Source organism: Salvia splendens, chromosome 10 (assembly GCF_004379255.2).
Source record: "Salvia splendens isolate huo1 chromosome 10, SspV2, whole genome shotgun sequence".
Lineage (NCBI taxonomy): Eukaryota > Viridiplantae > Streptophyta > Magnoliopsida > Lamiales > Lamiaceae > Salvia > Salvia splendens.
The window spans coordinates 9,194,801-9,211,435 of NC_056041.1; the positions used below are offsets into that span (position 1 = coordinate 9,194,801).

The following is a 16,635-nucleotide window of genomic DNA, read 5'->3' on the forward strand; positions in this document are numbered from 1 at the left end:
TGAGTGAACCCTAACAGATAGGAAGGATGTAGGACTGTTTTAATTATCCTGTGCTTTGCTTGAAATAAGTTTTTTAACATTGTATCCTATTATTAATAGTTTGTATTGATTTTTTATTGTTGTGCATTCAGTGTGGGCTATGCTTTGATTGTTTGTTTGTGATCTAGTTTGGTGTTGAAATTTTAGACCTCAAACAAAATTTACCAACTGTGAAGACAAGTGCATAAGTAGGATGGCCGGATATTGCTTCAACTTAAAACAAAAATATTCACACATTTCGTGCACTCTGATTGCCCTGTTGAACCAAAATTTTGTAGGCTGTTGCATAAAAACTAAATCACAAAAATACATATTTCTGAAGTATCAGCCATAATCCTCCTTGTTGAGTACACATCAATAACAAAAATATGTCCCTACAAATCTTTGCAATAACGCTTAAACATAATGATGGCACACTGTAATCTTTCCCTACAAATCTCTCCCTACTGATACAAGCAAAATCTGTACCTCCAATCAGGAACTTAGCCTGAGAAGAAAGGCAAGCTCTCCCCTCCACCCCCACTGGACTGCGCCTCCACAATCGTGGATAAAAAGTATCCATTTCTCATCAGTGTGTAGATTAAGTTAGGTATATCACTTCAAGCTTCTCTTTGGCCTGAAACATTTGCGTGAAAGAATAGGTGAGAACACCGAACTCCCCAGTGTTACAAACACCCTTTTCCTTTAGATTTATCATATTCAGTCAGATATCCTTTAAAGAGTGTAGGTATTTATACTTCCGGCTCTTTTGATGCTGGCGCCAGTAGCAGGCAAGCGCTCCAAACACACAGCTGGCAACAGCGATGGCCAACGCAGCTCCAAGAGGAACAACGAGGGCGTTCACTGAGGTTGAACCTGTCAAATCCTCAGCTAGCAACCCAACTGACCGCTTCTCTACACGAAGTTCCTTTTCCTTGTATAATGTTACGAGTGCTTTCCCATAATAGCCCTTTAAAAAGTTGTACACCTCATCGTGATCCCACTCGATTTTATTACTGTCTTTCCTACTCTTACTCACATAGCAAGAAGAGCAGAGCTGTCTTGGAGGCCACATGGTTTTGGGAAATTCGGGATCACCGGTTCCAAGAGAGGCCTCCTCCTTCATGAGTCGCTCGTTGACTTTGTTGTGCGTACTCCATAGCCAGAGGGATAAATCACGGGATTTCTTGAAAGGACTAGAAACACTGCAGGTTTGATACTTTCAGTTAATTGGCATTTAAAAAAATATTGACTGTAAGGTAAGTGCATTAGATTGATTACCTTGAACACATGCTGTAAAAATGTTGCCTACACTCCTCACAGATGAAGAAATTATGAATAAATCGCAAATGGCAGAGAATGCGAACTCACTTTCTCCATCATCAACTCTTACAGAGAGTGAGTGCAATAAAACCCACAAACCACAACTGCAACAGAAACAAAGAATCAGTAGATTATCATATGTTTGATACTGTAACAGAAGTAGGTTAGAGATTTTCACTATGTTTCCTGTGACTTTTTTAACCAAATGTGGCTCACTAACTGAAAGAACGTAGTTAACATCCAATGTGGCTCAAAAAATTAAAGAACATAGTTAACATCCAGTTGCTGGATGCCTTGCAGTATATAAAACTCTGATCTGGTCATATTTAGCAGTTAAAAGGATAGAATCCTCAGCATCACCAATCATATAATAATATAAAATCTCTACATACCACAGTTGGGATCTTAAATACATGGATATGCAACTTGCATTGTAGCTATTAGGTATACATAATAAATGCGCTTACCTAAAACCTCTTGTCTCATTCTTGCTTCCCCGACAAAACATCTACATATAATTAATCGCCACATTCAGAAAATTACTAAATACTAATGATATAACATGAAAAGATGACAAGGAAATTTTTGTTTATAGAGAACTGAACAGAGTAGCATAAAATATCTAAGAATATGGCATCCTTCACGTATAGGTATATGGATGCCTTCTCAAGACATCAAATATACTTAGGTTGGAGGTGATCTTCGCTTTACAGCAAGGGTGAAAATGTCTATAGTCAGCTTAAGGCCAGATAACTTACCATGTAGCTAGTAAAAACAAAATTTTGAATTTAAACAAAACCTACCCAATATCCACGAGGTACATCTTTTCCACAAATGTCATAATGCCTGGGTTCTCCCTTCTCGATGCCACTTTCACTTTCCTTCTTGTTGACTGAAATATTATCAAAATCAACAAGTATTTCGGCAGTTCCCTTCCGGCATCTAACAAGAATATCCAAACCATGTGAGAAGTAAAGAAGCACAGTACCAACCAAAGCATAAGAAAACAAATTAATGGATGCTGACCTTCTAGAAGGGTGATGGACCACCAAAAGTTGAAAGAACTTCACAAGCGACAGTCGAGTCTCTGATTTGATCATCTGAGACATGATTAATGTTAAATACTAGCACTAAAAAGAAAAAATAAAATGATAAAATAAAATAAATGCACAATAGATGTTCACCTTGTGGTCTAAAATGATGTCAAAAGCAGTGGATGTTGCCTCCTCGATATCATAAATAGCACGTGCAATCTTTCTCCAGAAAACATAAGAATATGTCAGAAACAAACAAAAGTTGGAGTTATTTTTTTATAAATTTAGTTAAGCGTTTAGGAGATGTACTAAAAGCACCTGTCCAATATCTGAAGAATTTTTCTGAAGTTGATCATTCTCATATTTCTGGTCATCCAAGAGATATGAGCTGTAAATGTAAAAATGAAGATACAAAAATATATTAGGCCCTAATATATGCCGTCATTGTCGAATACACGAAAGACATATATACATTGTTAGACTACCCAAGCATTTTATGCTCCAAAGTTTCAAACACCAATCTTAATAACAAGTAAATGGGTACCACTCCACCAACAAAGTTAATTGCCAACATGAAGCGAGGTTTTATACCTGTTCAATTGCTGATTAATCCAGTTTAGCAGTCGCTCGGCTGTTCGTCCATCCTCAATAGAAAGAATTTCACCCTTTCCTTGCTTTGGGTCAAAACTTCCGTGCACAAACTTAGAAGGTGGCCCCCACAGAAGTGTAGGGTAGTGCCCGACAGAATACTTATCACAAAGATTAGTATTTATCTGTACTGCCAAGCAAGTAAGTTGGAGAAACAATCAAGAACATATAATCTGAAAATTATTTTGCAGCATTAGTGTGTCAACAGAACAAAATTACAAGCTAAACCTATTTCTTTATCCCTATGCTGCTTCACAAACATCCGAGCTCTTAATTTCATGAAAACATAGAGAAGCATATAGCATTAGAACCTTTTGAGCACAATCTACTCTGGTCATCAAAATAATTCCCGGATGGGTAGCATCAGCTCCATTAAAAATCTTGGCAACCTTCTCATACTGGGGCTGCACAATTTCTGAACTATGTTACCAACCATTATTGGCACGTGGAAGAACAACATATCAAAAACCTAACATACCTTGTAATTTCTGCAAGCTGGGCACCTGCAAAAGAGATAGGCAGTAAGCACGTTATGAGTGTAAATTTATGCAACTCTGCTTTCCAAAAATGTCTATAATTTAAATGAATACCTACACAAACATTTACTATGCACACCATGCAGCAGATACATGTGTTCAGAAAAACAAACATAAACACACCATGCTTCTTTATTATTCACAATAGGAATCACAAAGTCAATTCAGCAACCTGTATTCTCAGTCAAGCACAGCTTCACAAATAGAATAACAGGAAAAGGCAGCACAAGCCCTTTTCTTTCTTTGCACTAATATAATTACCAATTTGATGAACATTACAAGCTCCATCAGACAAATACAGAAAAAACTGGATTTCTTAAGAGTTAACTAGAGCAATGCCTCTTTCGCAACTTGAAAAGAAGCCTTTTCAGAATAACTGGAACTTTGTTTTTTCAGAAAACATTACATCACCTGGGAGCACTATAAATAGAGAAATTTAACTTCCTATAACAGTATCGTATGCAAAACTATTACTCTGGTTTGTTAAGCTTAAAGCAAAGGAAAAAAATCATTTTTTTTCAAATTTGTTAAGCTTATGATGGCAGAATTTCAAGCTATATCGATGCATCCGGAATTCACTGGTTTCTTAGTTGTATCTATGTTCATTAATGCATGCGATCCAACCTTGTCAGTCACTATTTAGCTCGAAATCAAACATCTTTCTCCCAACCTAAACCTTCAAATTTCTTACCCTAGCTTGATTCTTTATGTACAGTGCGATTTAATTTCAAAATTACATCCATTTCCCTCCACAAATCACAGTTCTCGCAATAGCCATAGACTTCACCAAACCAAATCAGAACTTAAACAGTCAAATCCAATGAACACCAACGCAATTCACTTAATTAAGAAAGCATATTTCCGCCTAAACAAAAGAGACGAAGATAAAGACAGAGACTTGTAAAAAAATAAAACGAATTGAGCAAACGAACCAGTGAGCGAAAAATTCGACAATAACATGAGTAGCTGGGTTTTCACTGAGCACGGAATCGAAGTTCGTGGCGTTCAATTCCACCGCGTAATCAGGTTTTTCAGATTGATCGCCGTCGATAGATCGCAGCAGGGAACGAGATCCAACTGCAAACGGCGCTAAAACCAAAATCTCCGTCGCCAGAGACGATGCGCCGGTGTATAAACACAGCGTTTGGATTAACAGAGTGATAATGGCTACAGACGACATGGAATTAACGCTGACGTATATAGATACAAAATCGCGCATGTGTATATTTCGCAGAGGTCCGCGTGATTGGAGGCGATACGGTGCCGTTTCGATAGCCGGCGATCGCCGTTTTTGGCGATGGCGACGGCAACGGCGAAGGGAAAGTTGAAAATATTGGGACTTCAAAGAGTAACGTCACTGTACTCCATTGATACACCAGCTTCCTGCTTTATGGTACTTTTGTGGCACCCTGGGCTTTAGTTAAATAAATGGCAATTAATAGTTATTTCGCACATTAATTATGGATTAGTTTACTTTAAATCAATACTACTAGTATTACGTTATAAGCAAACTTTTTCATTTAATCGCCTTAATAAATGCTCGATATAAGTCTGACTAAATTTTACTGTACAATTTTTCAATAAGTTATTTTTTAATTATCTTAAATTCGTCAAAATTCAACTAGTGGACTTGCTTGTATGTGGAATAACATGATTGTTACAATAATCAAAATATTATACTAGGGATTTATATAGAAATTTTTGCTAAAGAAATGGTTGGAGATGGCTCAACATCTTCTCTTTATTCAATATTCCGTTCACTTTCCTCTCCATCCAACACTGTAACTCAACTTTCTATTTATATCATCATTATATTTTATTTTCCATTAATCTTATTAAAATTCCTTCTCATTTGAGTGAATATATAAGAGGTACTCCCTCAGTTCTATATTAATAGAGTAATTTTTCTATTTTGGAAAGTTCCAAGTTAATTGAATCATTTCTATTTTTAGAAAAAAATACTTCCCTCTCCTCTTCATCTTTCTTACTTTATTCTCTCATATTTTTTTCATCATCTATTTAACACACTATTCTTAAACTCCGTACTGAAAAGAAATGTCTCTATTAACAAGGAATGGAGGGAGTACTATATTGATTTGAGTAAATGAATACAAATTAATATCGGTACAACATCAATCGGACGTAAATTAAAATTGCGCTTCGCCCCGTTCCAAATTCGGCCTAACACATGACTAGTGTCTATAGCATCCTAAACTCCATGCCGAGGCGTCGCGGCTGCAGAATTTGCGTTGTCCTGGCTTCTGCAGCCGCGGTGTATCTGTGAAGAGATCTTTGCCAACACCTCCTCCCTTTGGGGGCGGTTAACGTAGAGTATCCATAGGGCGAGGCTGAGCATCACCCCAACCGAGATCAGCCCTAGCCCGGCATTCACCACACGGAGATAGTGCTCGAGAGGGTGGCAGTATATTGAGGTGATGTTGCGGAAGGCATCCCGCACGAAGTTGCAGTTTTGGAGATTCAGCAGCAGCAGAGCATAGTGCTCAAGGGCGTAGCTCACGTTCACTAAAGTCACCAGCTCCGCGTGCATGGCCGGAGTCAGCCTCCCAACGCTAGTGCAGATGCCGAACGAGGACACGGTGCATGTATAGTTTTGTCACACCTGTAAACATCAAGGATACTAATTTGTGTTTCCAAATATATCACTAACGCTTTAAAAAGTGTCTTCATTGTTGGTGTCATAACTAAAATTAGGAGACGCAAACATAAGCGTCCTAATAAAGCAAAAGATCTATTGTGTCCTAAATTATGGTTAGTTTTCAAAAAAATTCAATACAAGTAATTGTGTCTCTATTTTTGTATCTGAATTGAGTTTTACTAAAGTAAACGAGACCACTTACTATGGAAGCATTTTCCACGGAGAGTTCCCCGGCTGAACATATCCGTTCCTGCAGCCGGGCATCGTAGGGGTAGCAGAGAGGAGGTATGGCCGGGCCGGATTGGTTGTAGTAACTTGAACCGGCCTGAGGAGGAGGGTTCGAATTGGCAACCGAGCCCATGAATCCATTGACCATATTCGAAATATCATTGATAACCTGTTTGCTCTTGTAAAGGGTTTGATTTGTAGTTCTCTGGTCGACACAAGGCAAAATGTTGCTGAGGGCCGTTTCTGCGTGAGGATTCTCGACCCACTCTCCCATCGCCAAGCACGTGTCAGCAATCGCGCTGAGCACAGACGCAGATTAGACGCAACGGTGACTATGCAACGAAAAAAGAAAACGAGCTAGTTTTTCTTACCTGTCGTAAATAATGAAAACCCCCAAAAGGATGAAAGTGACTGCGACAAGTAGCCATCCACTGATAATGCACAATTATAGATGTAACAGAATGATCATCATCTGCGTGAAGAGATTAAAGACGAAGAACAAGAAACGAGGCTCACATGTGCATCACGTGCTGATGGCCGAAGATAGACAAATGTGAAGGTTAGCGAGATTATGAAGGCAGGAATTCGAAAGAATGGGCACAAAAGTGTTCCGTTCCACCAATACATACCGAGACCTAAGATTGATACAACGAGCATCACTGCAGTGATGATGATCAGTGCAGACTTCCTACAATAAGCAAAAGGCTAATTAATGCTCAAGTATGTAAATTCAGCAGAATTTTGTTAAGATTGCATGCAGAAAACGTACACTTTGCTGAGGACTTTCCGGATTTTGCTTGAGTTCTCTTTAGTCTTCAGCTCCAACGTATCTGCTGCAGAGTTTAACTCTACATTTAACCGATCAATATCATTCTCGACATCTGATGGAAGAAAAATCTGGGCGACACTGACGGTTTTTGCCAGTGATAAGTATCCTGTGACGTTTCTAAGTGTCTCCACAGTGTACTCCGATTGATTCACAACGTAATCCAGAGTATGCATTGCTTCCCCATGAAAGTCGACTTGTCCCACGGAAAGCAGAATGCACCCAATGCTGTTGAGAGAGAATGTAGATCATGAGCAAAGGAATCAACCTCACATTTCTTGACAAAGGCAAAGATGGTAGTTAATTATCAGATGATCAACACTGCATTCTATGATTAAGAAGATAGATGATCAATAACCGAAGGTGCAAGATTAGATTATTACGCTGCAGCGGAGGTGAAGAGAATGAGAAGTATAAGGCATATCCTGACCTGAGAGACCGCTTGCTTCATTGCTGGAGATGTTTATCTTCCATCCGCACGAGAAGAGCCACACCGAAAGAAACGAACCATAAAATGGCAAGACTAAAAGCCGCTGCACCTGTAAATCCAACGGACTAAAGAAACAAGGGTCAGAAACATGATACATTAAATCCACATCCTCAAATATACTTATCAAACAAACTAAACAAGTACTACAAGATTACATAACAAGATATGGCTGAACAGTGTTGGTATTTGGGGAGTCTGTTCCAAATTTAAATACTGTGAACCACTAGCAACAAAAAACGAATTAGACCAAGCAAAACTAACGCGTTTCTTGAAATTATATCAAGATCGCATTAAACGTGCTTTAGTCAACTAAGCAATTCATCATAAATTAAGTGAACTTCATCAACACACACCAAGTTCTAGCAGTCATATATAATAAGAATCTCCAACATGCCATCGATGTCAACATGAACACAAGCAATCAAAAGAAAGATCAACCCTCACAGATACAAAATCCAGCAAATAGTGAGAAAGGGAACTCACAGCCCAGTAATGTTTGTTGGCAATATCCCATCCACCTCTGTATTTATGAAACTTAGAGAGAATGTCAGGCCTCTTTGTCCTGTTTGCTGCCAATACAAGTGTGCTCACATCATCGGCAGGCCCCGGAGTTTCTCCATTAGAACTCAGCGTTTGATCCTTCCAAGATCCCATGTTTTCTTGACCTAAACATTCAACACTTTGATTCATAATTTCATGCTATACAAAGATGAAATCTTCACTTCAATTAGAGAAAACATGACAGGACATAATATATAAAAACCAGAAACCAACATGATTCAAAATCTCCATACAAACAAAACCTCATACTCTCAAGAATCAAGTCATTTGGTGATATAATAATCAATAGTTGACTTATATAATTAAACCCCCATCTCTATTATTTACATAGAAAACATGCTAAAAACGTCCCATTTCATGAAGAATATGAACTTAACTGAATAATGAGATATCTGTCCCACTATCACATTATCAACAAACCTGATTATTCTAAACAGTACTATAAATTGTACAGTAGTAATTGAAAACGACAAGTATAATTTCCAAGAACCTAATAGGTTACAATCAGCAAAACTAACAGAAACAATCCCATCAAAATCCAATCTTTCACCTCAAACAAAAGGCAAATCAAATCACCGAATAAGAATTGAAGCAAAGAATCAAGAATCCCAGCAGCAATAACACTAAAACTCTCAAGAATATGCAAGAGGAGCAATAAAAAAACCAACCTAAAATGGAGTTGAGAGGATCACTGGGGAGGCAAAGCACAAAACTTGAGTTGAAGAAGATGGAGACAGAAACGAGAGAAACAGCAAAATACAAAGAAGCCCACTTCCCCATCTTCTCCGCAGCAGGAAATGTCACTGCAGGAATTGGAGATAAAGGCAGTGCAGATCATATCATCCGTGTAGTTACTTATTATCGCACATGAAAAACAAATGAAAGGGACATTTCATTGATTTTCTTCTTTTCTCTTATTTAGCAGTATGAGTGAGCAAATCTAAGTCGCTAGTGAGTATTCAGGGCACTGATTATCAGAGATCTCAGTCTCTCAGCAACAGATCATGTTTATGTATATATAGGCGCCAATGGGGCAGATGCAAATAAGAGAAAATGATGCTAGTCGTTTCTTCATTGTTGTCGTTTTTTATTTTTTTTTTAATTTTATTATTCTAAGCACTATTACCTCAAAATTTTGGCAGCTTTAATTTTGTACGTGAATTAAAAATTATATTTCTATATGCGGAAAATTATAATTGTTTTAATTTTTACGCAATTATCAACTATCTATTACTAATATATCAATTTTAAAAATCAAATCTTGTCGATAAAGAATAAGTCTATGATTAGGTATTTCATAATAGATTTAGGCATTCAGTTATGCAAAGTGGACTATATTTTCAATTTTCATGTAGTGGAGTATGGTTTTGTTATTACCATTTCAAATAAATTGTTATTCTTGTTATTTTAACATGTTCATAGTAAAATAAAGTGGACTATATCTTCATATAGGAGTAGGCTGTAGGTTTCATGCATATTTAAATAATTTCAATTTCCAAACTAATTAAAAATATATTATTATATAACGATAATTATTAAAAAAAATAGCGTAATGATTATAAAAATAGTAATATCATAAGCATGTAATGCATAATAACAAACAATTATATTCGGTTAGTCAATTATATGTGCAGTATATAGTATATACTGGAGTAATCAGCAGCGAGGGTCACAATCATTTCAATTATTTATTCTAATATATAAATATTCGCCCTTAAAAATCATATGAATAATCTCTATACAATAAAAACACTGCATAAAATGCGTTATTTATTCAACTAAAATTCTTACACAATATAAATTTAGTCACAGGATGATAATATTACCAGTAGCTAACATATAAAATTTTATGAAAATCACAATATCAACTTTGATTATAAAATGCAATTTAATTAGTAAATAGGAGTAGTAAGTTTTTTATTACTTACTACTATTATTTTGGTCTCAAGACATGAGGATGATGTGTGAAAGGTCAAAATTAGATCCATATATGCTAAACTTTTTGCCACTAAAGTTTGACTTATGGTCATTGTTGATTTAGTGTCTACTTGCTACCTAGTTCTTTTCACTTCAGAATGTTTCCAATTAGGCCCAAAATTTAATCAAATAAAAATTATGTGAAATTGATTTGAATATTTGTTCTTTTTTACAGAAGAAGAAATATTATGTAAATGGAGCTATTAGGAAAGGCCGAAGCCCGAAGGGATGATAATGAATGCACAAATAAAGAAACGAGAATAATAAAATGAAAAAGTATGTCGATGTCTTATTAGTTTACGTGGTCATCATCACCGTATCTATTATTGTCTTTATATTTACTTTATTTAATTTTATCACTTTCTAAAAAAAATGGACTTTATCACATTAAGGTAAAAGCCAAAATCTAAGGTGGTCCTAATTTTATGAAGAAGCCATAATGTGATATCGAAAAGCTAAAAGTATTAGATTTTTCAGGTAGCGTTATTAACTGTAGTCGGTTATAATTTGGATATTGAATGGTAAAAATCAATGATTCATGATATAATTGCAAACGCGGGACTTATAATTGCGAACGGACTAAAATAGTGAATCGGGATTTCTAGACCAAGGAGGTAAAATTTAGGATATGTTCGACTATTCAAAAGGATTAAAAAGGATGGCTAAAGCCATGCGTACGTTACTAATTTTTCATAAATAACTTAACTTCCCCGTTTCCAATGATGTACTAGTTGTTTGAAGTCCACATCCAAAATAATAACTTCATTTACTTTTGTAACCAAGCCAACGTAGGTCCAAAATTGTTTTATTAGTATAAATTATTTCTTCCGGATAATAAAAAAAAGATTACATCGCAATTTGCACGTACGTATACCGATCATAATAACATAAAAGGTCAATGGCAGGGAAAGAATACTGCACTGTCTTATACAATATATACTATAAACTTATTTTATTTTTAAGAAAAGTAATATATCCAGTAATTTGCATGCATAGGTTACAATTTTTTAGCTAAACAAGGACCCTTTTATGTATAACTTAGAAATGAATGAAACGATTAGTAGAATTTCCAATTTTAGCGCCAACTAATAAAAATTTTAACGCAAGCATTAACTGAACATGCCTTATTAATTCCATTCCTTCTACGTTTTCAATTTTGTCAAATTAAGATGAGTTAGGTCGACTACCTTGTGTTCATTTTTAACACGGATTTAGTAAAAAAAAAGCACTTGTATAGTTTTGACTATTTTTAAATTGAAGAAAATTGCACGGCACCAAACATGTTGAAAATTTAAAATAAGTTGATTGAAAGGCTATATTGTTGTATAATAAGCCAATCTTGTTTGTTACTAATATGTTTGCCTTTAGACTTTTAAGTGGAGTAACAACACACCAAAACACCAATTTTTTATTTTTTTATTTTTGGTTTCAGTTTGCTACTCCTATTTCTTTAATCTGTTTGGGTTTGGGGCTGGAGGGTTAAAAGGGATGTAAAAGCCCAATATCAAATGGAATTTTAGTAAATGTTAGCTGATACTATGTTATTGGTAGTGGGCTATAAGCCTATGAGGCTAAAGAGAGTAAAATAGCCCATTTTCATTTTTCAAAGTCGTAGAATTGGTTGCTTTTAAAAAAAACTAGTACTATCTTTTTATCCACCTATTCCCCATGGGGAATTTAGTAGTAGTAATATTTTTTAAGAAATAGAAATCTCTTCCCATATTACATACTATATACAACTGTGATGTTCGGTTTCTAAGAAATGGATTTTTAGAAAAGCAGAAATTTGCACATTACATACTATATACAACTGTTAATTAATATACTACTGTGATGTTCGGTTTCTAAGATAAAATAATACCAAGATTCAATCTAGGATTTAGTTGTGAGATTATTTTAGTCATAGGGGTTAGCTATGACTAATTATCCCATGATTATCTATCTAGGATTGAGTTGTGGGGTTGAATCTCATGATCCAAGCACACTACAAATTTAATCTCGAATACAATATTATAAACCGAACACCCCTATATGAAGTAGTATTCTGAGTTAGTCCGAATGAATCCCAGATACAACAGCCATCAAATTGTACAAGACCAGAGCCGTGGAGGTGGGCATGCCTAACGCGAGAATTACAAGCATGGCAAGCGCAAAGCTGGGCCTTGTGTCCATCAAATAAGACTGCAGATGACCCACCGCGTCGCAGATGATCGCATCGTAGCCCACGTAGACTCGCCTCTCCCACTCCATCCATTCTCTCGGCAGCTCGCCATCGCCCTCCATCACCTTCATCTCGTGGATCCTCTTTCGCAACACGATCATGTTCTCGTCCACCTTCGACCCGTGGTTGCGGCCTTCTCCCTTCATCGCACGGACCCTGATCAGGCCCGGCCTTCTACTCGAACCCGAGTTCGGTTTTATCTTCCCTAACGGGTGGAAAGTTTGTAGAAACGAGGTTGATGCCATGTTTGTTTGGTAATACTATGAATTAAGATTTGATGGGAATTTGTTGATGGAATGATTTGTTTAAAGTGTGGGTGTATTTATGGTTTGAGTTTACCTAATGATTAAGGAAAGAGTTCCTTCCTTGATGGGGCATGTGACAATAATTTTTAAATAATTTAAATAAAAAAGCGTGTTAAACTATTTCTGACAGCGAGCCGCCCCTGCCAAGCGTAACGCGTTTATCAATAGTGATTTGGGTGAAATGCAGGGAAAGAGTCCATTCGTTTCCAGATAACGCCGTTTTCTTCATTTTTGGGATTGATTTATAGAAAAAGATACTTCTAATAATTTTTGGCTATAATTTTGAGAGATAAAAGTCAAATTGCTTCTTCCAATAATTTTTCTTTTCCACCTCCAAAATAAATAAAAAAACTTACTTATTTTCAATAAAGCTATAAAATGATTAACCAAATTGGATGCATTAAATATGCTCTAAATTCCATTCTTATTTTATACTCCCTCCGTCCCGGACTACTCGCACATTTCCTTTTCGGCACGGAGATTAAGGAATGAGTGCAAGTAGTCCGGGACGGAGGGAGTATTAGATGCTTCTTAATAATTTCAATAAATTTTTAAATTATGTTAGAGTTCATAACAGTGGACTGAGATTTTTTAATTTGTTATCAATTTTTATTATTGAAGTATTAAATTAATTTTCAAATAAGCTAGAAGAAATACAATAGTTGCATCTAAGGCCAACACAACAAGTCGGTCCATCAAGTTTCAAATTTCGTGTTGAGTATATTCGGGTATCTAAGCCAAACTCAACAAGTCAATCCATCAAATTTCAGATTTCGTGTTAACTATATTCGGGTAACGTACTAATCCAATTAAAATTTTATTGGGTTAAAATTTCGAACTCTAACCCTATTTAAATGTCGGTAGTCTACAAATTTCAGATGCTCTAAATCGTACATTCATGATAAATGTCTTCAAAAGGATATACGTTAGCTTCTAAATTAAAAAGAAATTCGAAGGGTGCTGGAAGAATACCTGCATTGAATAGTTCTCAACTATCTTTTAAAGTGTGCACGCCAGATTTATTAAGAATATTTAATAATCATAATTAAATCATAAAATGATGCAAGCTTACGATGCTTGATACTTCATGTCTGGAGAGGCCCACAATTTTTTGAGATGGTTTATTTACTTTATTTGTTTTTTTTGCATGTGAATCTTTAGTGGGAGGAATATGCCTGTTTTTCAGTTTGGTTGAAGTACGTAATGGTTTGGATATTGAATTTTAATATTTCACTTTGTTTTAGTCGGCAAATTGTTTAATCGTTTGGATCTTGCCTCCATTTCGCCGCCAGTTGATGCCAAAGATACTTTGTATTCAATAATTGATCATTTACATATATTTTTTGTAAATCAAATATATATGTCATATACAAATAGGATGGAATATTAAAATTAATAAGACGGTGCGATTAAATAAATAATCCGTTCTTTATTACGTTAAGCAAGGGATGGTAATCTTTGTACTCTTTCAAGTTTCACTTCTTTTTAATTCGTTTTTAATAATAATATCCATATATAAGCTTGCACCAACAATCCTCCAAGTATACTGTACTAGAGTATTTTTGTATAGCAAGTTGCATCTTTCTCAAATGTGGTGCCTTTGTCAAGTACTACTATAGGAAACATGATTGTAAAAAACAAAAAACTTTCCCAAGGATTTTCGAAGCATTATATGTTGCTTGATTGTAAAAAACAAAAAACTTTCCCAAGGATTTTCGAAGCATTATATGTTGCTTGCTGGCAGTGGCGGATCCAGGACCCGAAAATGGTGGGGGCGGAACTTATATTTAAATATTAAATATTTAATTTAATATTATTTTTAATAATAAAATAAATAAATATTATATTAATATTTAAGTAGCACTAGCTTCATTAATAAAATATAAACATGCTTCAGCTTGCAAATATGTATTATTCATTTTAAAATAAAAAATTATATAAATATAAACATGCTTTAACTTGCAAATATGTATTATTCATTTTAAAATATAAAATTATTGTAAATATATGTACATTTAAAATCATTGTAAATATTATATACAAAAGTGATATAAGTAGAGCACTAAATATTTATATTTCAAAAATATTTAAAATGTTTATTTTGTTACATAGAGAATATTTAAGATGCATGGATCAAATTATAAGTACTTTAGGATAAAAAAGACTTTAACCCAAGATTAAAAATTGTTTTCCTAAAAAACGTTAAAGTAGTATGAACATAAATAATAATGAATCTGCTATCTTATCTGCTTCTCTTCCCCTTCACCAAATTGATGTAGAGAGAAAAAGTAATTAAAGTATTGTTAGTGGAGAATGGGTCCCACTGCATTAGAGAAGAAAATAATAATTGAAAGTGCATATTCTTATGTGACAGACTAAAAATGAAATAACGCACATTCTTGTGAGAAGAATGGAGTGGTAATATTCAATTTTATGTGTAATATTTTTACAATTTTTAAATCCCAAATCTTAAATTCACACAATCATAAATGCAAAACACAACCCAAATCCCTAACTATCTCATTTCAAAATCAATATATTAAATTATAGTAGAAATTTACAAATTTGAATTAACTATCGTAATTTTTAAATGTGCAAATTTAAATTGAATACATAAATATAGTATTGAGCCTCGTCTAGATAATTTTAAAAAACTAGATTCAACTGGAAATTAGAAAATATTTAATTTAATTTTACCGTTTCTGATAATCTGATCTATTGATCATCTAGATCATTTTAAAAAGAGCATATATATAGCACATATTTAATTAGATTTTAACTTATATTTTCAAATGAAATAAGAAGTGAGTACAATCAAGTATATTAGAAGTAAGTAAATTGGTAGTAAATGTTAAACTCTATAAAGGGGAGAGCGATAGCTGGTAAATATAGGTGCCTATTTTCTTATAGTGATGTATTTTGTGTGGATGGGGACGAGTGATCACGGAGTCCCTTTTGTTCTTAGTTTTCTAACTGAGCTTCCTCTTCAAAGATTGTTGTGACACAAATTGATGCTAAACTTACAAATTTATTTATCAGCTTTTATTAATAAAACATTGTCCAATTATTTGAATAAGACAAAAATAAAAACAAAAACAACAAAGACTAACACACTAAGCAGAGGTCCACAATTCCACCATCTTCCAGAGCGCCGCAACCGAAGATCCCCCATTCGCCATGGCTTCCCTCGCTTCCACGCTCTTCTTCTCCACCTCCCTCCTCACCTCCTCTGCCCCCTCCATCAGCTCCACCACCCGCTTCTCCATCTCCTCCGTTGACACGAACCCCTCATGGGGCGGAGTTCCGGATGCCGTGGGGTCGGGGGCTGTTGGGAGGAGTCTTCCGGCGGTTCTCCGGGGACGGCGGTGGGGTCGGCCGACCCCGCGCGACCCCACCTGCATCCGCCGATGCTTGCTGGTAACAGTATGAGTGGAACGAGACAATATAGAGGAAAAAATCTAAATTAATTAGTTACTAGCAAATCTTGACTTGAGGCTAAAACATCTCAGCGGTGATTTCATTTAAATTTAATGCTAATTGGCCATGGTCAATTTCGTTGATTTGTTAAATTTAAATGAATATGGGTTTGTAATATAAAATTATTTATAAGGTCAACACTCGACATTGACGTAACTGGACCAAATTATAGATGTACACTATGAATCAATCGTTGCATACAATGTTTCTTTAACTACCTCAAAAAAAACTAAATTGTCTTCTAATATTAATTCATTGGTATTGATTTAAGGTGGGATTGGTTGGATGATAGATTTTACTAGTAAATAAGAGGGAAAGGAGAATATTCCAATTAT

At 35.3% G+C, this 16,635-nt stretch overlaps 2 protein-coding genes and 2 pseudogenes across 2 annotated transcripts; all 4 read right to left on the reverse strand.

The window, feature by feature from the left end:
* Nucleotides 1-298: 298 nt before the first annotated feature.
* Nucleotides 299-4,957, reverse strand: LOC121753292 (annotated as a pseudogene).
* Nucleotides 4,958-5,623: 666 nt separating this feature from the next.
* On the reverse strand, nt 5,624-7,596 carry LOC121752581 (annotated as a pseudogene).
* On the reverse strand, nt 7,395-9,263 carry LOC121751137. Its single transcript, XM_042145856.1, has 4 exons — nt 8,989-9,263; nt 8,243-8,424; nt 7,700-7,824; nt 7,395-7,497 (listed from the first exon to the last, which is right to left on the reverse strand). The coding sequence occupies exons 1-3, from the start codon at nt 9,098-9,100 to the stop codon at nt 7,717-7,719; spliced, it is 402 nt and encodes a 133-aa protein (XP_042001790.1). The 5' UTR covers nt 9,101-9,263; the 3' UTR covers nt 7,395-7,497; nt 7,700-7,716.
* A 3,083-nt stretch (nt 9,264-12,346) lies between these two features.
* On the reverse strand, nt 12,347-12,763 carry LOC121752582. Its single transcript, XM_042147707.1, has one exon. The coding sequence runs from the start codon at nt 12,761-12,763 to the stop codon at nt 12,347-12,349; it is 417 nt and encodes a 138-aa protein (XP_042003641.1).
* Between the last annotated feature and the right edge of the window lie 3,872 nt (nt 12,764-16,635).